The following is a 27674-nucleotide window of genomic DNA, read 5'->3' on the forward strand; positions in this document are numbered from 1 at the left end:
TCGTCACCACTGATTCCGCTTCATGTCCCACTGCAGCTGATAGCAGTCATCTTCCTTCAGTTTACATTTTCATGCAAAACGTTAGCTTTTAAAATTATAAAACACAGAGGAATTTAAAAAAAATTACAATATATAAATAAAGAAACATTTTGACATAAACAATTTTAATAAAGACATGAAATATGACTGTTTCACAAACATTTTACAGTTTAGGTTAGGATAACATAACATTTTTTTACCCCAGGGGATATAGTAATAAAAAAGAAGTTAAATATCTACGTGTATGTAGATAACATTAAAACATAAAATGACAGACAATAACTTGATAATACAAATCATTAAAACTTACAAACAGACTGTGATAAAAAGTTAAAAATGAAATCTACGCTAAACCCATTGTAAGAGAAGCATTGTGTATCAATGCCAAATATAATTGTGAGGAGGCCCCTTGCGGGGCAGGTCCGGCCACCTCGGTGCAGGTCTTATTACATTCAACGCCACATTGGGCGACCTGCGCGCCGTATGGGGATGAAATGTTGATGAAGACGACATGACACCCAGTCCCTCAACGGATAACAATGAACCCTGGCAGCTGGCAGGTTCACATTGCAAAGAGAAATAACATGCACAAATATGTGAGCCCACAAGCTGACAAGGCAACTGCTGACTGCTTTTGATGACACTACCAACACTGGTTCCAAACACAAGCAACACAAAGGACACCACAAACAATCTGCAGCAGCTAATACACGCAGCTCTTCACATGCCACCACACAGAACACCACAACAACACTGACCAGCTTTCCACTGGCTATAATATGAAACTATGCTTGTATCAGCAAGCTAAGCCAATAGGAAACACTCCCCCCACCACATACCACACAAAACGTTCCAGGGACTATGCATCACTGTACATGGGAAACAAAACAGATTACACAAACCTCTTCAGCTTCCTCAAAGCTTAAGGAGTAGAACATCACATGTACAGAACCCAGGACAAATAAACACAAATGTATGTCCTGAAAAGAGTTGACTTAACAATCCCAAATGACATCATACAGGGAGAAATTGCTGCACTCGGCTGGTGCTGCATGAGCATGAGCTGGATGCACAGTTTCTTCACACACAGACCACAACCAAATTACCTTGTGGAGCTGTCCAACATGGCTCACTCCCGCAGCTTTTTGAAGCAGACACTCCCGCTTTATACGCTAATAGTGTTCGAAATATACACACCACCGTGAGTCCCACCAACAATGCCAGCGGTTTGGCCATGTGGTCACACAATGTAGCAAACGTGCTGGCAACCACACAGTACAACACTGCAAACCAGGCCCGTGCACAACCACTAAATGCGCCAACTGTGTTGGAGCACATGTGGCGTATTATAGAGGGTGCAACACATGCAAAGATGCTCTGAGGTGTAAAAATGCTGAGGAAAACCTAGTGATTACCAGAACAGCTCTAAGATGTCTCTCCCCCCCCCCCCCCCTCCTCATCCAGTGAGATGCTTCCCAAGCAATACCGAATCAACTCTGATTGTGGCACACAGGGGCAACAAAATTCCCAGGGAACAAAGCAAAGGAACATGAAGAACAAGAAGGTGAACGCTCCCACACTGAAACAAACATAATGAAATGTACAAACACAGGTACACAGTCAACAAGACAGTCAAACCACAACTCACATTACTGCCCCCCCCCCCCCCATCCTCACCAAACTGGCAACACAGGCGACCTCAAATGAAACACTGACACACAAGCCAGCCCAACCACCAGGCTAACACAAAACCAACGACCTCAAACACAACAATCAACACGTCAGCCAACATAACACACATCTTTACAACAATCAAAGGTGCAAAGCACACACTAGCCCCCATGCATACATGGCAGATATCCTCCAGAAGGATATTGGCTTCGTCATCACATATGGCACACAGCTTGTAATGGCCCCTCCCCGCCAGTGCATGGCTGCTACATAAACAGCTTTCACTGCACTACTTACACTTTCCCATGTCTAATACATCACAACCACCCCAACACACAAACAGTGAAACACTGACACAGATCCTGTTCTGGAATGCAGACAGGATCACCAATAAAAGGGCTGAACTAGCCATGTTTATGGAGGAGAAGGGAATCCAGATTCCTCTGTGAACGAAGCTAAGCTCCAGCCACACAGACAACTACATTTTCCAGGCTATTGCATATATCATACAGACTGACCAAACAGCGCAGCTGTAAGTGGATCAGCAATCATCATACACCAAGACACAGAACACACAAACAGCGAGCTCTCTGCACTTGAAAGATTAGAGGCCACAGCTGTCAGCGTCAAGTTCAATGGAGCAAACATTATAACACACGATACCAGCACAATACTCAACACAGCACCATGAGTAATAGATGCTGATGATCTCAATGCTAAACACACTGACTGGAACTCTCACATATGAAATGCCAATGGCAGAAAACTATACGAACATGCAATAAGCCGAAACTACATTACACTAGCACCGGCCAAGCTGACGCTCATACCCCATCAGAGTGATCACAGGCCAGATGTGATAGATGTGGCCCTCATTAAAGGCATCACAGTCACACTCAATGCTGAAATTGTAAACACGCTGGCCTCAAACTGCACCCCTGTTATTCTTCACATGGAAGAGACACTGCATTACAATGAACCATGCAGGATACTGAACTACAAGGGCGCGAACTGGGCACTGTTCAAGGACATGCTTCATGCTTCATAGTCTTATCCCAGTGACTCACGAAATTATGCAAACCACACAGACTGATCAAGCTGTCAAAGCGCCCACCATCATGGTTCAGGGCACAGTAGCTGATGCCATTCCAGCAATCGTGCCACAACAACACTCAGCGGCACTGCCCTAGGAAATCTAGGGGCAATCTTCCAGGAGATGATCTCACTGAGAAACCATCTCAGGAGATATTGGCAGCATACCAAGCACATGCTGTATGAACAGCACATTAACGGGCTCCAGGGTATCATACAGGGAAAGATATCAACATGTAAACCCCGTAGTGGGACAACACACTCACAAGGATAGATCCCACACAACCTGGTGTGTGCAAACTAGCACGTCACTTCACCAAGGAGAAACACTACATACCAACTCTACAAGGACCTGACAGACCAGCATAAATGCAGTGGAGCAAGCTGAAATGATGGCCAGAAATTTAGTACTGAATTTGGTTCGCTCTGGCCCAGCTTTCACACTTGAAACATACCGGGAGACCACATGACTTGTTCACAGACCATGCGCAATGAAACGAGATGAACTAGCACATGTGAGATCTCATGGGTCATCAGACATACCATATCTAGAAAAGCTGCTGGTCCTGATGGCATTCAAAATCGTGTCCTCCAGGAGTTCTCAGATAAAGCTATTGACTACTTAACACACACTGCGAATACCATTCTGTGACACCAACACTTCCCTGACTATTGGAACGCACCCAAGGTCCTGATGGTCAGGAAGCCAGGGAAAGAACACTCCCTCCCACAAAATTACTGACCGATCAGCCTGCTGTGCTTGCTCAGCAAAGTTGTTGAGTAGGTAATTCTTAAACAGCTCACTAGGCACTGCATCACTAATAACACTCTAAGGCTGGAGCAATTCAGATTCAGGGATCACCATTCAACAGCACACCACCACCTTAGTGTAGTTGAAGATATCATACATGGCCACAACACCAACAAAGCAACAGAAGCTCTGCTCCTGAACACAGAAAAGGCCTTTGATCATCTATGGCACAAAGGTCTCATTTGCAAGCTCACTGATGCTGGTTTCGCTAATGGATTCATACATCTCCTGTATGCTAATCTCACCAACAGATGCTTGCACACTGACATTCAGGGTACACAGTCAACACAAAACAGTATACAAGCGGGAGTAACCCATGGATGCATACTGGGGCCCCTCTTGTTTATATTCTACATCAATGGCTTCCCAGCTACACAAAACACATCAATAGCCATCTATGCGAATGACACAGTAATTCACTCTTACAGCCAACACTCAGGACTGTCAAGCCTTGATTAGAAAAATGGCATGTTAAAGTAAACATCGACAAGTGCGAGGCTGTACTGTTCACACGCAAACCAAAACACCTGCACAAACACCAAAACTGCAGACAAACAACACTACACACACGCCCAATACGTTTCTGTAAGAAAGTCAGATACGAGGAAGGTTTGAAAAGTTCTCGGAACTGTAGTCTCCTTGTAGATTAATGCACTTGGTCCAACGATGTTCCAGTGTCTTGATCCCATCTTGAAAATGAGTTTCCTCCAGGCCTGCAAAATAGTTATCAACTCCGGCTATCAATTCTTTGTTTGAAGTGAATCTTCGTCCACCAAGAAAAATTTTGTTTTGGGAAGAGATGGAAGTCTGGCGGAGACATATCAGTTGAATAAGCACATGTGGCAACAGTTCATACCTTAGTTCATGTAATTTTGCCATGGCAATGGCACATGTTTTTGACCCAGCGTCAAGAATCATGGCACCCATCTTGAATATAATTTTTTTCATTTCTAATTCTTCAGTTAAAATGTGATATACCTTTTCAGATGACATCTGGCAAGCATGAGCAATTTCACGCACTTTCAAGTGGCAATCCTCCATGAGCATTTTGTGCACTTTTGCAATGATTTCTCGAGTAGTGACACATCTTGGGCAACCACTGTGCAGATCATCATTTAAGCTCTTCCGACAAAATTTAAATTCATTTGTCCACTTGGTAACAGTTGAATATGAGGGAGCAGAGTCCCCTGGTATATTCTGCAAATCGGCATGTATGTCCTTTGCTTTCATACCTTTCTTTACATAGTACTTAATCGCTGCTTGAATCTCAATTTTTTTCCATCTTTGCAAATCACTTCGTGGGAACACCAACAGAGCCACATCACCGCCACAGCTCTCTTCCAAGAGCACTGATGTGGCATGTGCTTACAGGCAACAGTCCAATGAATATCATGTGAACAACTCGTTGCACTAGTGCTGACCTCTTGTGGTGATTCCGAGAACTTTTCAAACCACCCTCGTACCTCAGTATCTGGCTGGAACAGAAACTTACATGGGAGGACCACATCAAATACGTAGCCAACTGAGCAAACACAAGGCTTCAACAGCTTTACCCCAAGCACACTGAATAGGAGGGTGTCGAAGTCCATGTACACAACACTAATTGGGCTACTGATGACATATGCAGCTTCAGTTTGGGAATTCACAGCTATAACATGTCTGTGCAGCCTGCAGATCATACAGAACAACATGCTATGTACCATAAATAATGCTCCATGATGCACGCACACCAAGGACCTTCACAGAGAATACCACCTTGAGACTCTCTCGGAGGTATTCAAAAAGCTTACGACTTGACTGTACAAGAAAATGAGACAATCGGGCAATCCTTTCATCCTTATCCTGGGTAACAATGAACAAAACCATAAGTGGAAATATTATCGCCCAAAAACACTACTACTTAGGGACAATTAACCACCTATGGATAACACCAACACACAAACATGAGAAACACTGGTGAACCCCAACAGCACAGCAAAATTAACTGGCACCGCCATATGTAAGCTAGCTGACCAATCGGCAACACGGGGAAGCAATATTGCACACTAAACGCAACCAAACCCGTCCAAAACTCTTATACAGTGATAGATTTATGACCAGTGAACCACTTATATAACAATCTTGGCAGTTACAGGTACAAGATGCTGCAGCTGGCCCAGGAGACTTCGCAGATGCCCAGCCCAGCAGTACTTGCCTTGGCACTTTTCTTCCTCTGCCCTTGAAATGCTGTCCTTCATTTGCTTTTCATCTACTATCTATCTCCTAGACGCGACTGTGTTGGTGAGTAATCCTACCCAGATGCATGGATAACATCATGGTCCCACATGCCATACGGACATTGATTATTAACTAACAAACATGGAGGTGACAGTAAATCTTTTGAGACAGTCACCACGTTGGTGTGGGTGTGGAGGGGCTCCACTCTTTCCTTCCTCCCCCCCCCCCTTTTTTTTTTAATGAAAAGAAAGAGTGATCTGTAAGAGCACTTAAATCATAAAATAAAAACTTATCACAATAGTACTGATGAGCGGTCATGATATAGTGTAAAAACAGAAGCTGAAAGTATGTGAATCTTGAAATGATGAATGATAGGAGGTGTGTGTTCATGACAACACACATAAAGCACAATATAAACTAATGGCCATTCCTGATACCATGGCCTAATGTCAATCGACATAAAATCGTATGTGGATGCAGTATCAGACCATGAAAAGAAATCACCAATTACCATAATGTACAATTCTCTGCAACCCTAATATAAAACACAAGTTAACACCAATTGCACCAATTCAAAGTCATGGCACATATGTCAATAAATGGGGGGGGGGGGGGGAGGAAGGAGATACAGTAAGGTAAGACACAAAAGAAATTAATTGTAAAGGTCATCAGGATGTATGACATGTATTCAATGTATCTAATGGAAGGGAGAGTAAGGCAAGGCATAAGAGAAATAGTAATACTGAGTCACAGAATGTGAGACACGTATCCTACACTGAAATGGTGATTTGGCTTTACACAGTGAGAAGCAAACAGCAGTGACAAATGAGAAATTAGGAGACCATATACACAGAATCAATACTTGCAGCGTTAAAGGAAAACAACAGATGACCCTACACATGAGTATATGACTAGTATACAAAACATCTCACTAGATAGTGCCTCCATTTCGCATGTTCCTTACAGTGACTTTGTGTGAGCTTTGCTGATGATCATGAGGTTTGCTGTGGGGCAAGGGATTGTCATAGTTATTTGCATTGAATTTTCAATTGAGTCAGAGAAGATCTTAAAAGTAAATTGCCATTCATCTCTTATGTTTTATACAAACTACACTGCAAGTCTTGATTCTGTTTATATGGTCTCCAAATTTCTCATTTGTCAGCGGTATTTCCTTTTGGCAATACACAGCCTTTGATATAGAATGCACTACATGATACATGTCTCACATTCCATTATTTTCAGTATTGTTATTACTCTTATGCTTGGCTTTAGTCTTTTTTTTCTGCATGCACTGTATGATACAAGTCACATATCCAACAACTTTTAGTATCAATTTCTTTTGTGCCTTGTCTTACTCTTCCTTCTCCTTTTCTGGTAAGTGGTGATACAAATGACTACTCTTTTTTGCATTGTGAATATGACAGACAAAATCAAAGTCACTTACCTACTACCTCTAGATGTTCTTTTATGTCTCGTCGAACATCAGATACATCCCACATTGCAAGGAAAGCTGTGCAGCATGACAGCTGTTCAGAGTTAGGATTGACATAATCCTTGTACGAGAAGCAATAATGATGTGCAATGGCAGCCAAGAACATCTCAATACAGATCAGGAAATCCTAAAAATAATAACCTTGTTAGAGGCACCTTATTTAAATGCTTAGCTTACAATACTAAATTCATCAAAAGAGATGACACAATAATAAATTTAAGTTGATACTCAAAGTGACTGACGCATGAACCCCCCCCCCCCCCCTCCCCTTCTCCCGTACCCACCCTATCCAAGTGCATTGCTTACGTCTTGGACCATAGTAATACTGCTATATTTCCATCAGATTCTTCACACTTTTACATTTGTCCTTCTGAATAACAGTCAGCATATCTAATAAGTCAGTGGAATCTTTTAAAAGAAAGTTTTAAAGAAGATTACTATTATACCTCAAGCATTATAAGATTTTTCTAATAAAATGGATAATCATATAATGACAAAGGTGTATTATTATCATTTTATTTTCTTACCACCCCTTTTTTGGTGCTCTCTTACTAATCCTTGTAATAAGTATGTATTTCCTAGAAGGTCTGTTTTATCTAGCTGTTTTGTTTAGTTGTCTCTTTAACTGTGTTCAGCAGTTTTTTTTACAATTTTATTTCATTACACAAAATGCTGTTGAGAGTTATTAATTTCATTTTTCTTTACAAATTTAAGTAAAATCTCCCTCTCTCTGCCATCGTGAAGTGAACTGTCAGTGTGGTGGTGGTGGTGGTGGTGGTGGTTGTGGTGGTGGTGGTGGTGATACAGGGAGGCTGTAATTAAACTTTCACTACTGAAGGCCCCCATGAAAATCAAGTGATTCTAGCACAATGATAATTTGTGGAAATATTTATTAGAACGTGCAGAAGAGAAATAATGAATAAATCACCAAAAGAAACACTTCTTAATTTCCAATACCAGAGAAGGAAAGTTGTTACTTGCCATATAGCGGAGATTCTGAATCGCGATAGGCACAACACAAAAATTCACACAATTATAGCTTTCGGCCATTAAGGCCTTTGTCAGCAGTACACACACACACACACACACACACACACACACACACACACACACACACACACACACACACACATATGCAAACACAACTTGCACAAGTGTCTGCAGTCTCAGAGAGCTGAAACCACACTGCGAGCAGCAGCACCAGTGCATGATGGGAGCGGCAACTGGGTGGGGGTAAGGAGGAGGCTGGGGCAGGGAGGGTGAGGGATAGTATGGTGGGAGTGGCGGACAGTGAAGTGTTGCAGTTTAGACGGAGGGCAGGAGAGAAGGTGTGGAGGGGGGAGAGTGAAAGTAGCAGAAAGGAGAGAAATAAAAAGAAATTAAAAGACTGGGAGTGGCGGTGAAATGATGGCTCTGTAGTGCTGGAATGAGAACAGGGAGGAGGCTGAATGGGTGAGGACTGTGACCAACGAAGGTTGAGGCCAGGAGGGTTATGGGAACTTAGGATGTATTGCAGAGAAAGTTGCAATTAAGAAAAGCTGGTGTTGGTGGGAAGGACCCATATGGCACAGTTTCAATTGAACCTTGCCTAACTCAGTTCACTCCTCCACCCAACCGTGATCCACCCCCACTGCCTCCAAACCACCCCATGTTAACTTTCCAGAATTTCTTAACCTTGAACCTTGCCTTAACATCATTCCCCAAATCCCTCAACATGCAAAATAACCTTACATTCTCAGAAAGAACAACAGTCCACCATCTAAAAACTGATCGCGACCTTATAATACTAATTGCTGACAAAACCACCATTGTTTTGAACCGCAAGCATTACGTGGCAGAAGGACTCCATCAGCTGTCAGATACTTCCACCTACAAACCATGCCACAGTGATCCCATTCCAGTAATCCAGCAGGATCTTCAGTCACTACTCAAATCCTTAGGCCCATCCCAGAACCTCTCCCCAGAGTCCATCTCTCTACTTACCCCTACCACTCCCCGCACTCCCACCTTCTACATGCTTCCTAAAGTCCATAAACCCAACACCCAGTATGCCCCATTGTGGCCGGTTACTGTGCCCTCACTGAGAGAATCTCTGCTCTCATAGACCAACACCTTCAACCTATCACCCGGAACCTATCCTCCTCTATAAAATATACCAACCATTTCCTCGACCGACTCTCCACAGTTCCTGTCCCTTTACCACATGATTCCCTGCTCATCACTATCGGTGCCACCTCCCTGTACACTAACATTCCTAACACCCATGGCCTTACTGCTATCGAACACTACCTTTCCAGACGTCCTATGGATTCCAAACCAACAACCTCCTTCCTGGTCTCCATGACCAACTATATCCTCACCCACAATTACTTCTCCTCTGAAGGCATTACCTACAAACAAATCTACGGTATGGCTATGGGCACCCACATGGCACCATCCTATGAGGACCTATTCATGGGCCATCAAGAGGAATCCTTCCTAACAACCCAGAATCCTAAATCCCTCACCTGGTTCAGATTAATTCATGACATCTTTGCTATCTGGATTGAAGGTGAGGACACCTTATTCACATTCCTCCAGAACTTCAACAACTTCTCCCCCATTTGCTTCACCTGGTCCTACTCAACACAACAAGCCACCTTCCTAAATGTTGACCTTCACCTCAGAGATGGCTACAACAGTACCTCTGTCCATATCAAAACTACTAACCACCAGCAATACCTCCACTTCGACAGCTGCCACCCATTCCATACCAAGAAGTCCGTTCCGTACAGCCTAGCCACCCATGGTGGTCACATCTGCAGTGACGAACAGTCCCTCTCAAAATATACCGAAGGTCTCACTGTAGCCTTCACTGACTGTAATTATCCTCCTATCATTGTACAAAAACAAATCTGCCGTGCCTTATATTTCCAGTCCCTCACCATCTCCAAAAGTCCCACAGTACAGCCACAGAAGAGCATTCCCCTCATAACTCAGTACCATTTGGGACGGGAGCAACTGAATTATATTCTCTGCCAGGGTTTCGATTATCTCTCGTCGTGCCCTGAAATGAGAAATGCCCTGCTCACTATCCTTCCCACCCCTCCTACCATGGTATTTCGCTGTCCATTGAACCTACACAATATACTCGTCCATCCTTATACAACACCTGCTCCCAATCCTTTACCTCATGGTTCATACCACTGTAATAGAACTAGATGCAAGACCTGTCCCATACATGCTCCTACCACCACCACCTACTCCAGTCCGGTCACTAACATCACCTATCCCATCAAAGTCAGGGCTACTTGTGAAAACAGTCATGCGATTTACAAGCTAAGCTGCAACCTCTGTGCTGCATTCTATATAGGCATGACAACCAACAAGCTGTCTGTCCGCATGAACGGCCACCGACAAACTGTGGTCAAAAAACAATTGGACCACCCTGTTGCTGAACACGCTGCCAAACAATTTATCCCTCATCTCAGTGACTGCTTCACAGCCTGTGCCATATGGGTCTTCCCACCAACGCCAACTTTTCTGAATTGCGCAGATGGGAACTTTCCCTGCAATACACCCTACATTCCCGTAACCCTCCTGGCCTCAACCTTTGTTAGTCACTGTCCTCACCCATCCAGCCCCCTCCCTGTTTTCATTCCAGCACTACACAGCCGTCAATTCACCACCACACCCAGTCTTTTAATTTCTTTTTATTTCTCTCCTTTCCGCTACTTACACCCTCCCCCCTCCACACCTTCTCTCCTGCCCTCCGTCTAAACTGCAACACTTCACTGTCCATCACTCCCACCATACTATCCCTCACCCTCCCCGCCCCAGCCTCCTCCTTACCCCCACCCAGTCGCCACTCCCATCATGCACTGGTGCTGCTGCTTGCAGTGTGGTTTCAGCTCTCTGAGACTGCAGACGTGTGCGCAAGTTGCATTTGCGTGAGAGAGAGAGAGAGAGAGAGAGATAGAGAGAGAGAGAGTGTGTGTGTGTGTGTGTGTGTGTGTGTCTATTGCTGACAAAGGTCTTAATGGCCGAAAGCTATATTTGAGTGAATCTTTTTGTTGTGCCAATCATGACTCAGCATCTCCGTTACATGGTGAGTAGCAACTTTTCTTCTCTGGTATTGTTATATTCCATCCTGGGGTTTCCACTGTTTGACTTCTTAATTTCCACATGAGAGGGTAACATTTGTTTATTGCCTAATATTTTTACGTTCCACCTGACAAACATTGCTCAATGTGATGTCCATCTGCATCCACCATGGCCTAGAACCATACAAGAGATACCATTTCACGACTATTTGCAGCACTTTTCGAACAGTGGGTCATGGAATGTTCAGATGTCATGACACAGATCGTGCACACTGTGTCTGCCACTCAGCCATGGAAACAGCAACTTCCTAAATAATTTGTGGCACAACAGGCTATCAGCCTATCCCAGGAGAAATTCCCAAATTGCCAGTTAATTCAAACTTTCAAATCCTGTTCTTCAACCCAGATGCAGAAAGAGAACCCCTCTGTATTCCTTCAATGCATCAATACTTGTGAATAGCAGCAGCAATATTGCTGTTGTTTTGAGAAAACAACTTTACAAGTAAAGCCCAGCTCATCTTGTTTGAACCAATATTGACTGTCTGTGACTGTAATGTGCACTGATGTTTGTGTTTCAACCATACAGCAACTAATGGTGAAACTAACATTACTAACAACACAAATCATGCAGTGCAAAGTCTGAACATCATTCCTATAAAGTTGGAACCCATATCATAAATAGTTTTCCATCTTCACTGGTTAAAATTGCGAAAGTTTAATTAAAACCACCCTGTACTTTTACTCGCCTGTAGATCACTTTCACAAGCATGTTTCACATGTTGTGTTATTACAACTTACAAATGTGGGAAGCAAATTCTTCAGTTCTCCATGGAGCTTCCTCTGCACTGGTATATTCTGGGCCACAATACTGCATACCAGTTTGGCTCTGCAATGCTCATGTGAATAAAGTTGATGTTCATTTGAATGCAGCTACGAGAACCATTAGTGGTACATTCGGATCTACACCTACATGATAACTGCCAATACTATCAAACATCTGTCCAGCTCATCTTCATTGAAAGTTGCCACTCAACAATTTTTGCCAGCACGATTCTAGGAAACATCTCAAATCCTGAAGACCAGGAGTCCAAATGCTCTCCAGTGGGTTCAAAGTCCAAATGGTCTCCAGTGGGTTCAACCAAGATGATGAGCGGAAATTTGAGTGACAAGCCACAAAAATCTGGAACAAGAAACTTACTGAAACTTCCTGGCAGATTAAAACTGTGTGCCTGACTGAGACTCGAACTCGGGACCTTTGCCTTTCGCGGGCAAGTGCTCTACCATCTGAGCTACCGAAGCACAACTCACGCCTGGTCCTCACAGCTTTACTTCTGCCAGTATCTCGTCTCCTACATTCCAAAGTTTACAGAAGCTCTTCTGCGAACCTTGCAGAACTAGCACTCCTGAAAGAAAGGATATTGTGGAGACATGGCTTAGCCACAGCCTCGGTGATGTTTCCAGAATGAGATTTTCACTCTGTCGCGGAGTGTGCGCTGATATGAAACTTCCTGGCAGATTAAAACTGTGTGCCCGACTGAGACCCGAACTCGGGACCCTTGCCTTTCGCAGGCAAGTGCTCTACCATCTGAGCTACCGAAGCACAACTCACACCCGGTCCTCAAAGCTTTACTTCTGCCAGTATCTCGTCTCCTACCTTCCAAACTTTACAGAAGCTGTTCTGCGAACCTTGCAGAACAAGTACCCCTGAAAGAAAGGATATTGCAGAGACATGGCTTAGCCACAGCCTCGGTGATGTTTCCAGAATGAGATTTTCACTCTGTCGCAGAGTGTGCGCTGATATGAAACTTTCTGGCATATTAAAACTGTGTGCCCGCAAAAGGCAAAGGTCCGAGTTCGAGTCTCGGTCGGGCACACAGTTTTAATCTGCCAGGAAGTTCCGCTGCGGAGTGAAAATCTCATTCTGAAGAAACTTATTGACAACCCAAATGTTATAGTTCCAGGCTTTCATCATCCAAGGAGGTGAGAGTACAGCTTAACACATACGAGACTGAAGGAAGTATGTGCAAATACAACATGCAAAAGTGGGATTTCTGCATTGACAGTACATAAGAGCTTGGTGACATTCAGACAATGAACCACATTGTAAATGAGTGTCCACATTTCCCTAGTGGCATCAATCCACTGGTTGAATCTAATGAAATTTGTGTGAAGTTTGGTACATTTAACATTTATATAGTGTAAATAGTTGCAAAAAGGTATTTTTTTTGTTCGAATGTAAATTAGACTTGTTGCAATTGATACTTATGATAATAATAAAAACCTACACGACTTCTTGGTGGGGGTATTCACAAGTTGCAGCACTGTAGTGTTCCATATCACGCAGGTAGAGTGATGTGTAAGCCTATGTCTACCTTCCCAATGAATGACGGTCATGACCTTTAAGAGATATAGCAGTTTAATAGTTATGAGACTGAAACTAGCTGGGGGTTTCGTTTAATAATTTTTTCCAGGAATCATGGTGATTGCAGTAACTCCACAAGATGAAGTACCTTTCAGTGTACGTGTATGTTTTAAGCACCATTGTCACAGGTTGAATGGTGTGGCAAGCCCAGAGTGAATGCCAGCAGCATAACAAAACTGTGGGAGATCAATGCAGACACAGAAGAAGCTTACACCACATTCATTGTTGTAACAAGCTGTCAAACTGACATACGCACTCTAATGTCATGTTCCCTATGTTGTAAAGCTGTGTCTAGAAGCTGTTGTATTTTATGCAACACTGTATGGAGATCATTTTAAAAGCTCCATACAGCTCTGAGAATGTCAATTCATGTATTACTCAAGACTGCAGCAGCAACAAAGTCCAATGGATCTGCACGGCCATGATTGGAACAGAAATTTCAGGTGCAGAACTTCATAATTATGAGAAGTCGAATACCCCAAATCTGAGAATATATACACGGAACGTCACAATGTTCTACTTTTAAGATCACTGCAATGAATCCAATTATTGCAGATGATGGAACCAATAAGTTGGATGGATAGAGTGAAATATGAAGAGACACTGAGAAGAGTAAAAGAGAAAAGACAATAGTGAAAGTAATAAAAAGGAAACAAAACTGATCTTGGCATATATTATGAAAGAATGAGGGTCTTATAAACACAGTCTTAGAGGGGTACGTCGAAGGAATGAGGTGGCAAGGAATGAAGAGATTTCACATTATGTACCTTTACAGGGAGGAGATGTATCGCAACATGAAGAAATTCTACAAGCTGTGTCAGCGAAGATGCTGTTTGCTGAGTGCTCTTGCACTTTTGAACAGATGTCGTGCCAAGCACATTGTGCCAAACTTTGCTAAGGTCACATATCACATCAATTCTGCAGCAGCCAGGAGATTTAAGAGACGGGCCAGACTTGCTTTGGTACCTGAGAGAGTGCACTTTACCCACTGAAGCCTTGAGTACAATTTCCGGGAATTATTTAGACTACATTCACAACTGGCCAATCATTTTAATTCCTGGATCTGGGCTTGGATTGATGGTGTTACCTGCACAGCAGCTGATTCTGCCCATAGAAAGACTACAGGACATCAAATATCAAATTTCTCACATGTCTGACAAACTGTCACTGGAGGACCCGTGCAAGACGGTCACCAATGTGACTGACATGGAGCTGAGTGACAACGCGATTTCAGTTCTAGAGGAAGGACTTAACTTTGCTCCAACCCCTAAGTACACACCCGTTGTGGACATCAGCGCAGTTGAACAAGTTGGGGCATGACTTCCACCTGAAGCAGCAGAAGAAGTACGTCGTGAAACCTGCCATGCTCTGATGATAACTAAGCGTACAAAGTCAAACATTACCAGCAGAGAGTGGGTGGCTATTTGGGACCTGACAGAATGCCCTGAGATTGTTGTCTTACCTGTTGACAAAGGCAATGCTACTGTTGTTCTTTCCCACAAGGACTACATTTTGAAGATGCAGAGCCTGCTACATGTTGACTCCTACAGGAAGGTCAACGTTGATGCCACAAAGAAAGTGGAGAACAAGACTAGGGCTCTTCTCAAGGAGACAGATTGACCATAGAGGGGGGGGGGGGGGGGGGGGGGGGGCAAGAAACTGTTATCTCAAGGAGCTGTGCCCACCAAGACACTATTGCATCCCATTGTCAGCTACATTAGGGCACCTGCTGGCAAAACACCTGAAGGAAATACTAAGCCTTTATGTGGGTAAATGCACTCATCATTTTCGCAATTCTGTGGATTTTGTAAAACACCTTGAAAACTTCAGGACGAAAGACTCAATTAACATGGTAGGTTGGACATCATTTCGTTATTCAGCAGGGTACTTCTATGAGAGTCACTAGAGGTTCTTGGTCAGAAATTTGATGAGAAGACCACCAACCTTTCCAGGCTTGTCTTGACCTCAACATATTTCCTGTTTAATGGCGAATATTATGAACAAATGGAATGAGTTGTTATGGGCAGCCCACTCTCACCTGTGGTCACAAATCTGTGTATGGTGTACTTTGAGGAGGAAGCCCTGGTGACTTTCAAAAGGAAACCCACATTTTTTTTTGTTATGTGGATGACACGTTCATCATCTGGCCCCATGGAATGGACAAACTTCTTGACTTCCTTACAAATTTGAACTCCATACATCCCAACATCAAAATTACTATGGAGACCAAAGCAGAAGGAAGCTTACCATTCCTGAACATCATGATCAAGAGGAGAGCTGATGGCATCCTGGGCCACAATGTGTATCTGAAGAAAATGCACTCTGAACTGTATTTGCATACAGAGAGCTGTGACCACCTTGTGAAATAGGGTACTAAAAAACAATAGTTCACAGGGTGTGCACCATTTCACATGCAGAGAGTCTGCCTCAGGAGATGGAACACCTCAGAACTGAATTCTGAAAAAACCGAGTACCCAGAATGGCAGATTCGGTGCGCTCTCCAACCCACCACAACAGTACAATCTGTGGGATGTAGAAGAAGCCACAGAGGAAGAGGCAGCCACTGTCTTTATACCGCAAACTGATGCACCATCATGAAAAATTGGATGCATATTGAAGAAACACCAAGTAAAAACCATCTTTTGCCTATCCTATAAACACAAGCATTATTGGGAAGTGTCAAAGATGATCTCAGTTTATGGAAGGCCAGCATATGCCAGATTCCATGTTAATGTGGGAAAACGTGTATTGAACAGGCAGTATGCACTGTCAAAGATTGTTGTCAAGAACACAAGAGGCACACTCGGTAGATGTATATCAACAAATCAGTGGTCGCAAAGCACTGTTTGTCCGAGAATCACACAATGGAGTACAAACATACCAGGATCTTGGCACAGACTTCCAAATACTGGGACAGTGTTGTTAGAGATTCCACAGAAATTCTTACCAGGGATGACCTCATCAACTGAGAATGAGGCTATAATTTTAGCAAGGCTGTGTGTGTGTGTGTGTGTGTGTGTGTGTGTGTGTGTGTGTGTGTGTGTGTGTGTGGATCTGATAGGCACCCAATGGTGAGGTCATCAGTGCTCTTACACTTATGAAAACAAACGAATGTGGAGATGAACTAAAAGTGTTGTACACGCATGCACTCAAAATGACCACACAGTCATTCTGTCTCACATGCACTAAAACCAATTAGGAGGGAAGAGAGCTAATCAAGAAATTAAAATGCAGAGAAAACAAAACAAAGACGAACTAAAAGAAAAACACGGGGACATGAGACTGGCTGACCACTTAAAAAAAAACCACCAGCCACGCATTGACACATTAAGAACATTTCCCTAAAATCTTGTTATAAACGTTGGACAATTCACAAAACTTTAAAACCCTAACCACATTCGTTTGAGCATTACATAAAATAGATGGCAGATTCGCTGGCACTGTCCACTGGTCGGCAAATAAAATGCAGTCCAATAAAATGTCGCGCATCGTGATCTGCACGCCACAAGCACCACACATTGGAGGGTCCTCTCGCCAGAGTAAGAATCCATGTGTCATAGTGCTGTGGCCTATGTGAAGACGAGTAAGAGGGACCTCGTCTCGATGACGTGGCTGGAAGTAAGTACTCCATGGCCAAGTTGTGGGTTTGATGACATGGAGCTTGTTATCGGTCACTGCCACCCAATCGTCTTCCCATTGACACATGACTTTGTACCTCAACAGTGAAGTGTTAGCATGCAGAGGCATAGCACACTGAAATACCAAAGGATCATGACACGCCTCCTTGGCTGCTCAATCCGCCTTTCCAGTCCCCAAAATTCTGATGTGCCTAGGCACTCCACAGAAAGACACCTCCTTCCCCCTCACTGTAGTTGTAGGAGAGCATCATGGATATTCTGGGTTACTGTATCTACTGGGTACAAACGTTGGAGAGAGTAAAGGGCACTCACTCAGAGAATCTGAGCAGACAAGAAATCTAACACTGGGAGAATGTCTCATCTGCTCCAGTGCTCACCAGATCACATGTAATTCTGCATCAGAGGTGGTGAATTCTGGAGGCAGTCTGATCTTGAGGACACAATATGGGAAAATGACAGAACAACCAACAGAGTCCCCCTGCTTAGACCCATCCGTACAACCAGCAACATGGTCGTGGTACTCAGATAAAATATCAAAGAATATCACTATAAAATGGAAGCAGGAGTGCAATCTCTCCTGTACTGCACCAAATCTAAAATTACTCTGGGCCTCTCCAGTAACCAGGCTGACAGACAGTTAAAACCCTGGATTTGGGGTTGTACTGGCTCCACACCGAGTGACTCCAGCACACGCTGTACGCACATCCCAAATGGCTTTGTGGCTCATGGATGGTTGGAAAAAAGGCATTCCAGAGGTGGACGAGCACCAGTATGGTGTGCAGGTGAAGTTGGAGCTGCAAGGAACTTACATGCCAGACGCACCATGAGGAGCTGGTGCCAGATGGTAAGAGGTGGTTCCCCCAACTCAGCACAGATGCTAGGTATGGGACTGGTCCGATAAGCACCCATGGCCCGCCCCCCATGATGGACAGCATCAATGATCTGCAAGTACGAAGGCCTTGTTGACCCAAACACTGTGCAACCATAGTCCAGCTGCATATGCACGAAAGCCTGATAAAACTGAAGGAGATGCACCTTGTCCGCTCCCCAAGACCTGTGGCTAAGGCACTTGATGATGTGATCAGCGCCTTCAGGGTTCTGACTTCCAGGTTTCGCAGGTGTGGTAACCACAGCAATTGGGAGTAACAAATGAGGCCCAGAAACCGCACTGTGTCCCTAAAATGTAGGACGGTGTCCCCCATATTCAAGGCAGGCAAATTAAAAAGATGACGAGAATGATTAAAATGAACACACACACACATATCTGTGGAAAACTGGAAACCCATCTTTGCAGCCCACTTCTCTAACCTCCGCACTGTAAGTTGCAACTGATGGCTCGCTGTTGCAACACTGGAGGAGGAACAGAAAACAGCAAAATCATCTACAAATATGGCGCACTGTACAGGACTCCTTACCATAGATGTGATACTGTTGATGGCTATGGTAAAGAGGGTAACACTTGAAACACTGCCCTGAGGAACACCATTCTCCTGTTCAAATCGATCAGACAGTGTGTCACCAACTCAGGTCCTAAAAAACTGCTGAGAAAGGAAAGACCATATGAAGATGGGGAGCTGGCCATGAAAACCCCATTGATGCAGTTGTGTGAGAGTACAGTGTATTCAAGTAGCACCGTATGCCTTACTTATATTGAAGAATATGTCGATACAATGATGCTTACAGAGGAAAGCCTGCTGAATAGCCACCTCTAGGAAGGTCAGATTGTCAACAGTGGACCGAAATCTTCGGAATCCACACTGAGAACAGCTAAGCAGTTGCCTTGTCTCTAAAAACCAGACCAGACGATGGTTAACCATTCGCTCCAGGGTCTTTCCTACACACCTCATTAAGGTGATATTCTGATACCTACTGGGCCATCCAGTCTCATCCTGGTTTGAGAAGAGGGATCAGAATTACCTCCCTCCACAAGTTGAGGAAGTTGCCTGTCTGCTGTACTAGATTAAAACATTTGGGGTTGAAGCATGCAGTACTGGATTTGGTCACGACTGGGTGCCGTGTCACGAATCTCAGTCAGTACAGATTTGAGCTCCCACATGGAGAAAGTGGAGCTGTAGGCCTCACAACTGTTGGACCTGAAGTTCAACTTCTCGCTCTTCACAGTTGCATGATAGCAACGAAATGCCGGATCCTGGCTTGCATTGACAGTAGTTTGTGCAAAATGTTCACCCAATGTCTAAGTGATGTCTCTGGGTGTTGTTTGGAGGCATCCCTGTTTCGGCACTGCTGCTATTGGTAAACAGCTGCTTTTATAAAAGAAGCGGAATGATTGATGGAGTGCAGGACACTCGCCATGACCTTTTATTACTTTCCCTAATGAAGCGTTGAGCCTTGGCCCTCACGACTCAAAAGGCCCTAAGGTTATCTGCTATTGGTCGGCATTTAAAATGTTGAAGAGTCGCATGCCTTTCCCAGATTGCAGAATGGCAGTCACCTATCTACCAAGGTACTGGTCGCCTCATAATATGACCTGAGGACTGTGGGATAGAGAGGTCAGTGGGACAATGGATCACTCATGTGATGTGGTCCACCCATTCTTGGATGCTGTCGCAGTGTTAGAACACAGCCAGCTGGCTGAAACTTGTCCAGTTAGCCCTGCTGACCATCAATTTTGGGGGCTTAACTACAGATGGTAAGCCAGTAAGGTGGATAGGGAAGTGGTCACTGGAATGAAGATCGTCAGTGACCTCCCATTGAACAGAGTGAGTGACGGTGAGAGAATAGAAAAAGAGGTCGATGGCTGAGAATGACGCAGCAGCAGCAGAGAAATGTGTGCGAGTACCTGTGTTGAGGATGCACAGCCCGTGAGACATCATGAGGCCCTCCGAAACCTGAACCCAAGGGCAAGTATTGGACGAGCCCCACAGAACATGATGGGCATTGAAGTCTCCCAGCAGGAGGAATGGTCACGGGAGATGTGTGATACAATCCCTGAGATCCTCAGAGTCTAGTGCATCTTGTGGAGGTAAATACATTGAGCAAACAGTGATTCTTCGACACACATGAATCTGAACTGCAACTGCTTGCAGGTCAGTAGCCAAGGGGAGGGCAGAGGAGTGGTGCGCATTAGTGACAAACACTGCGACACCTCCCTTGGCCCTTTTCCCCGATAAGTCATCATTGCTGCATACCGTATATCCCTGTAGCACAGGGACATCTGTATCTTTAAAATGCATTTCTTGTAAACAAAACCACAAGGTATGTGCCTGTGCTACGAGTTTCAGTTCCTCCACATTAGACCCGAACACATTCATGTTCCACTGTAGTATGGAAGCCATGTCATCCGTGTGGTTTTAATTTACCCCTATCTTTGCACTACTGGGGAGGTGAAGCACTTGAAGAGTGAGGGTGAGTGGAGGGGCTGCCTGGATCCAAGTTATCTAAGTCCATGATATTCTCCTCATCAGTCAGATAGGAAAGAATGATGTCTAATGGTGCTCGGGACAGGTTTTGACCTGAACTACATGAGCCTTTCCCTCACCCTGTCCTTCGAGGATGAGGGGGAAAGGGGGCGTTGAGAGGAACTCTGCTTTTCTTGTACCTTCTGGATGCTCACTGCAGAACTGTTGTTGGTCTTTCCTGGCACAGCTGCCTGGATTGCTTTGTCCTAGCTCTTTTTCCCTTGATATGTACATGTGTTAGTACAGGTGCTTGTGGTGGATATACGCACACTAGGCGTTGTCTGTGTCAAAGTGTCTGCCTTGGGAATAGGTTTCTGCACCATGGAAACTGTGAAGTGGCAAAGACGGGGATTTGTTGCATTATATTCTTTTTTGACCTAGGCATAGTGGATCTGCCTGGTCACTTATCTCCTGTATTTGCGTTCTTCATTAAAAACCCTACCCCCATGAACCATGGACCTTGCGTGCCTCAGCGATACAGATGGCCGTACCGTAGGTGCAACCACAATGGAGGGGTATCTGTTGAGAGGCCAGACAAACATGTGGTTCCTGAAGAGGGGCAGCAGCCTTTCCAGTAGTTGCAGGGGCAACAGTCTGGATGATTGACTGATCTGGCCTTGCAACACTAACCAAAACGGCCTTGCTGTGCTGGTACTGCGAACGGCTGAAAGCAAGGGGAAACTACGGCCGTAATTTTTCCCGAGGGCATGCAGCTTTACTGTATGGTTAAATGATGATGGCGTCCTCTTGGATAAAATATTCCGGAGGTAAAATAGCCCCCATTTGGATCTCCGGGCGGGGACTACTCAAGAGGACGTCATTATCAGGAGAAAGAAAACTGGAGTTCTAAGGATCGGAGCGTGGAATGTCAGATCCCATAATCAGGCAGGTAGGTTAGAAAATTTAAAAAGGGAAATGGATAGGTTGAAGTTAGATATAGTGAGAATTAGTGAAGTTCGGTGGCAGGAGGAACAAGACTTTTGGTCAGGTGAATACGGGGTTATAAATACAAAATCAAATAGGGGTAATGCAGGAGTAGGTTTAATAATGAATAAAAAAATAGGAGTGCGGGTAAGCTACTACCAACAGCATAGTGAACGCATTATTGTGGCCAAGATAGACACGAAGCCCATGCCTACTACAGTAGTACAAGTTTATATGCCAACTAGCTCTGCAGATGATGAAGAAATTGATGAAATGTATGATGAGATAAAAGAAATTATTCAGATAGTGAAGGGAGACGAAAATTTAAGTCATGGGTGACTGGAATTCGAGAGTAGGAAAAGGGAGAGAAGGAAACATAGTGGGTGAATATGGATTGGGGGAGAGAAATGAAAGAGGAAGCCGTCTGGTAGAATTTTGCACAGAGCATAACTTAATCATAGCTAACACTTGGTTCAAGAACCATAAAAGAAGGTTGTATACATGGAAGAATCCTGGAGATACTAGAAGGTATCAGATAGATTATATAATGGTAAGACAGAGATTTAGGAACCATAAATTGTAAGATATTTCCAGGGGCAGATGTGGACTCTGATCACAATCTATTGGTTATGAACTGTAGATTAAAACTGAAGAAACTGCAAAAAGGTGGGAATTTAAGGAGATGGGACCTGGAGAAACTGACTAAACCAGAGGTTGTAGAGAGTTTCAGGGAGAGCATAAGGGAACAATTGACAGGAATGGGGGAAAGAAATACAGTAGAAGAAGAATGGGTAGCTCTGAGGGATGAAGTAGTCAAGGCAGCAGAGGATCAAGTAGGTAAAAAGACGAGGGTTAGTAGAAGTCCTTGGGTAACAGAAGAAATATTGAATTTAATTGATGAAAGGAGAAAATATAAAAATGCAGTAAATGAAGCAGGCAAAAGGGAATACAAACGTCTCAAAACTGAGATCGACTGGAAGTGCAAAATGGCTAAGCACGGATGGCTAGAGGACAAATGTAAGGATGTAGAGGCTTATCTCACTAGGGGTAAGATAGATACTGCCTACAGGAAAATTAAAGAGACCTTGGGAGAAAAGAGAACCACTTGTATGAATATCAAGAGCTCAGATGGAAACCCAGTTCTAAGCAAAGAAGGGAAAGCAGAAAGGTGGAAGGAGTATATAGAGGGTCTATACAAGGGCGATGTACTTGAGGACAATATTATGCAAATGGAAGAGGATGTAGATGAAGATGAAATGGGAGATACAATACTGCGTGAAGAGTTTGACAGAGCACTGAAAGACCTGAGTCGAAACAAGGCCCCAGGAGTAGACAACATTCCATTGGAACTACTGACGGCCTTGGGAGAGCCAGTCCTGACAAAACTCTACCATCTGGTGAGCAAGATATATGAGACAGGCGAAATTCCCTCAGACTTCAAGAAGAATATAATAATTCCAATCCCGAAGAAAGCAGGTGTTGACAGATGCGAAAATTAGCTAACTATCAGTTTAATAAGTCACAGCTGCAAAATACTAATGCAAATTCTTTGCAGACGAATGGAAAAACTGGTAGAAGCCGACCACGGAGAAGATCAGTTTGGATTCTGTAGAAATGTTGGAACACATGAGGTAATACTGACCCTACGACTTATCTTAGAAGAAACATTAAGGAAAGGCAAACCCACACATCTAGCATTTGTAGACTTAGAGAAAGCTTTTGACAATGTTGAGCGGAATACTCTCTTTCAAATTCTGAAGGTGGCAGGGGTAAAATACAGGGAGCGAAAGGCTATTTGCAATTTGTACAGAAACCAGATGGCAGTTATAAGAGTCGAGGGACATGAAAGGGAAGCAGCGATTGGGAAGGGAGTGAGACAGCCTGTCCTCAATGTTATTCAATCTGTATATTGAGCAAGCAGTAAAGGAAACAAAAGAAAAATTTAGAGTAGGTATTAAAGTGCATGGAGAAGAAATAAAAACGTTGAGGTTCGCCGATGACATTGTAATTCTGTCAGAGACAGCAAAGAACTTGCAAGAGCAGTTGAACAGAATGGACAGTGTCTTGAAAGGAGGATATAAGATGAACATCAACAAAAGCAAAACCAGAATAATGGAATGTAGTCAAATTAAGTCAGGTGATGCTGAGGGAATTAGATTAGGAAATGAGACACTTAAAGTAGTAAAGAAGTTTTGCTATTTGGGGAGCAAAATAACTGATGATGGTCAAAGTAGAGAGGATATAAAATGTAGACTGGCAATGGCAAGGAAAGCGTTTCTGAAGAAGAGAAATTTGTTAACATCGAGTATAGATTTAAGTGTCAGGAAGTCGTTTCTGAAAGTATTTGTATGGAGTGTAGCCATGTATGGAAGTGAAACGTGGACGATTAATAGTTTAGACAAGAAGAGAATAGAAGCTTTCAAAATGTGGTGCTACAGAAGAATGCTGAAGGTTAGGTGGGTAGATCACATAACTTAAGAGGAGGTACTGAATAGAATTGGGGAGAAGAGGAGTTTGTGGCACAACTTGACAAGAAGAAGGGACCGGTTGGTAGGACATGTTCTGAGGCATCAAGGGATCACAAATTTAGCATTGGATGGCAGCGTGGAGGGTAAAAATCGTAGAGGGAGACAAAGAGATGAATACACTAAGCAGATACAGAAGGATGTAGGTTGCAGTAAGTAATGGGAGATGAAGAAGCTTGCACAGGATAGAGTAGCATGGAGAGCTGCAGCAAACCAGTTTTAGGACTGAGGACAACAATAACATTAAAAACATGGTGGTCTTGGCTCCAGACTGGGTGGTTCCCAGAGCAATTGGTGCAGATCGCCGGAGACGGGCAGTCAGTCCCACAGATCACTTAATTTCCAGAACTCGTGGTTGTATGGTTGAAATGGAACATGAAAGGAACCCTGCCATATAAGATGTTTAGGCAGTGTCAGAGAATTGAATGTGACAATGAAAGTGGAAGTCTTTTCAGTTGATCCACTATTCCTGTGCATTCATTGCTCCACATCGACTATTCCCTGGGATGCCCATTCTTGCTTCAGTTCTGCTATGTTCATGTCCACGACGCCCTTACAGGAGTTGAGAGGGGTGTGCATCTCAACAATGATATCACAGTCACTCAGTTTCTGCTATTTCTTAAGAAGGTCTACCTACTTTGACCTTTTAGTTTTGACCAACAATGAGCCATTACATAATCGTTTTATAGATTTTAATATTCCATCAAGGCTCTCGAAACTGTTATGGATATAAAAGGGGGACACTTTTTCAAATGTCCCCACATTCCTCTTTATCACAAGAAACACATGGTTATTCACGACTCCATGGGCCCTGTTATTGCAGTCCAAAGTATTCTTATTATCAGGACTAGTCTCTCTCATTCTTTGGGATGCACGAGTGTGAATACTCCCAGGCGGTACACACTTCCCACTGGGAGGAGAAGAAGATAATTTCGAGGGTTCCATCTCAGTCCCACGAGCAGCTAGGGAAATAAGGGTCCACTCAACAGAGCACCTCGTACCTGAGTTAGCCTTATACCGCTGAAGTGCAACAGGTTCCCCAGAGGTTGCCCGCTAATGACTGTTCCACCTCAACAGCCATGCCTCCCATCAGCGTGCAGCACACCTTCAGATTGAGGTTTATTTTTATAGAGGTTTATTCCCTCATCACGATCCTGGCGGTCAAGCCAAGATTGAGTGTTCCCTAAGAGACACAACGTTCCACCGCCGCGCTGCGCATATGTCGCTGAAGCATACCCAGTACTTACAGTGACAGGGGATTGGTGGCGCTTACCAGTCCCCAGCTCTGGAATTCTGGGGTCGCCAAGCTGGTACCGAGCAAACCAATGCTGAACCCCTGAGGGCACCAAACAAAATGATCTGACAACCAGGCAATCAGAGAACTTACATCATGAGGAGATTTCAGATTTTGGATGATGTGATGGATGACAGAACATACAGCAAAATTAAGATGGAAGCAATGGATTGCAGAAATAGATTTGCAATGGACCTCCTAATACAGCAGAAAAATAATGATGATGGTGGTGATTTAATTTAAGGAATTATCAGCTATATATAACATAATATTGTTATTCTTCATCTTGAAGTTAAAATGCATGCTATTTATTTTTTATGTTCAATATGCTTTTAGGAGATACCTCCTTAATGCAGCAATGTTCATGAGGGTGAGAGGGTTTATGTCACATGACATGGAGGGCCATGCCAGCAGTAGCTTAGCAACTGGTACAGGCATGTGGCAACACCGGAAACACCAATAGAGTACACTCAGGTATCAATAGGGTTCTTGGACTCATCCTGAGAAGACCGCCCCACTTAAGTCGTTCAATGGAACAGCCATCACAGATTGTAATCGACAACTGCAATGACAGGTGGATCAGTACTTCATCATCTATTCATGTCCAACCACATCAGCGCAAAAAAGGTGTGATTTCTCAAACATCAACTTTCCAAGAGCTGTAAACCATACCTATTAAGGAGGAGCTTCAAAGAACTGTTGCATGTCTTATATGTGGGACACGCCCTGGTAAAGAAGATAGCCACACTGAACTTCTCAAGCTGACACTACTCCTCCAAGTGCACTACAACATCCTATTGAAATTTTGGGATGAGGGTACTGCATCACAGAAAATGCTCAATGCAATGCCAACACCATCACACCACACAAAGGTAAGGGTGATGATGGTGATTGGAACCGCTACCACTGAATTTCACTGCTGAGTGTCATTGGAAAAATGTTTGCCCATGTAGTGCTAGGCAGACTGGAGAAGCTTGCTGAGCATGTGAACCCTCAAATCTCAGCAAGGGTTTTGAGCTCAGTTATCAACTGTTGACACTGCAGCAAATTCTGGAAATGGGGTATGAACAGAAGACCTCATTTTCATAGCTTTCATCAACCTACACAAGGCTCTTGACACAGCCAGCATGGAGGGACTGTATACTTCACTACTGAAGTAGAATGTCCTCCAAAACTCCTGAGGATGATCAGAGTTTCTCACAAAGATATGGAGGATGGTTTGATATTTGGCAGAGGAACGTTTGATTCATTTTCTGTGCAACAATGAGTTCATCAAGGCTGTGTGCTGGCCCTTACCTTGTTTAGTATATTCTTCTTGCTACTTCTCAAAGTGGGTTTTGGTGGAACAAACCTGGTCATCTGTCTACATTCCATGGTTGACAAGAAGCTTCACATATTGCTGCTCAGACCAATTGCTTTAGTGGGGACTTACTTCTAAGCAACCTCTTATTCACTTGTGATGATGCAGCATCTGTAGAACACAATACATTCTTCGAAGATTTGTAGACAAAACGCTACTGCGTGGAAACTCTTCTCTGTGTCTCTGAATGTAAAGAAGACTGTGATTCATAGATACACGGGTATGCCTACTACAAGATTCAATGGCTCCTTGTGTGTGTGTGTGTGTGTGTGTGTGTGTGTGTGTGTGTGTGTGTGTGTATGAGCATTTGTGGGTTTGGGGTGCCCAATGTGGGGCGCCACTTGTATAAAAAATAATATTTTTATTTGTTGGGTGATAACATGACATAAAATTGTAATTTCCTGTTTCTGTTGTGGTACTTGATTTAAAGAGAAATGGTCATCATTAGCATTGGCTTCTGATCTTGGCTAGTATGAAACTGTTCAACAAACTCAAAACCACCAGAAGCATTTTTCACAGTGCGTACGTAACAATTTTTGAAACACTGCATGCCACTGTGCCACTCACCACCTTCTATGGTTAAGTTTGCGTGTGTGGCTCGTATTATTAATAAAAATCTGTGTATATTATGTGGAATGTTGTAATAAAAATTAGTTCTCAGGGGGCTTGATGGCAACTGGTTTAATTA

General features: G+C 43.7%; 1 protein-coding gene across 1 annotated transcript in view; it reads right to left on the minus strand.

The window, feature by feature from the left end:
* Nucleotides 1-27674, minus strand: part of LOC126094679 (transmembrane protein 184C) — a 70909-nt gene that overhangs the window by 7783 nt on the left and 35452 nt on the right. The window contains exon 7 of the mRNA XM_049909196.1: nt 7275-7449. Coding sequence (XP_049765153.1) covers nt 7275-7449 — 175 coding nt within the window. The remainder of the gene's footprint in view (nt 1-7274; nt 7450-27674) is intronic.

Source organism: Schistocerca cancellata, chromosome 8, assembly GCF_023864275.1.
Source record: "Schistocerca cancellata isolate TAMUIC-IGC-003103 chromosome 8, iqSchCanc2.1, whole genome shotgun sequence".
Lineage (NCBI taxonomy): Eukaryota > Metazoa > Arthropoda > Insecta > Orthoptera > Acrididae > Schistocerca > Schistocerca cancellata.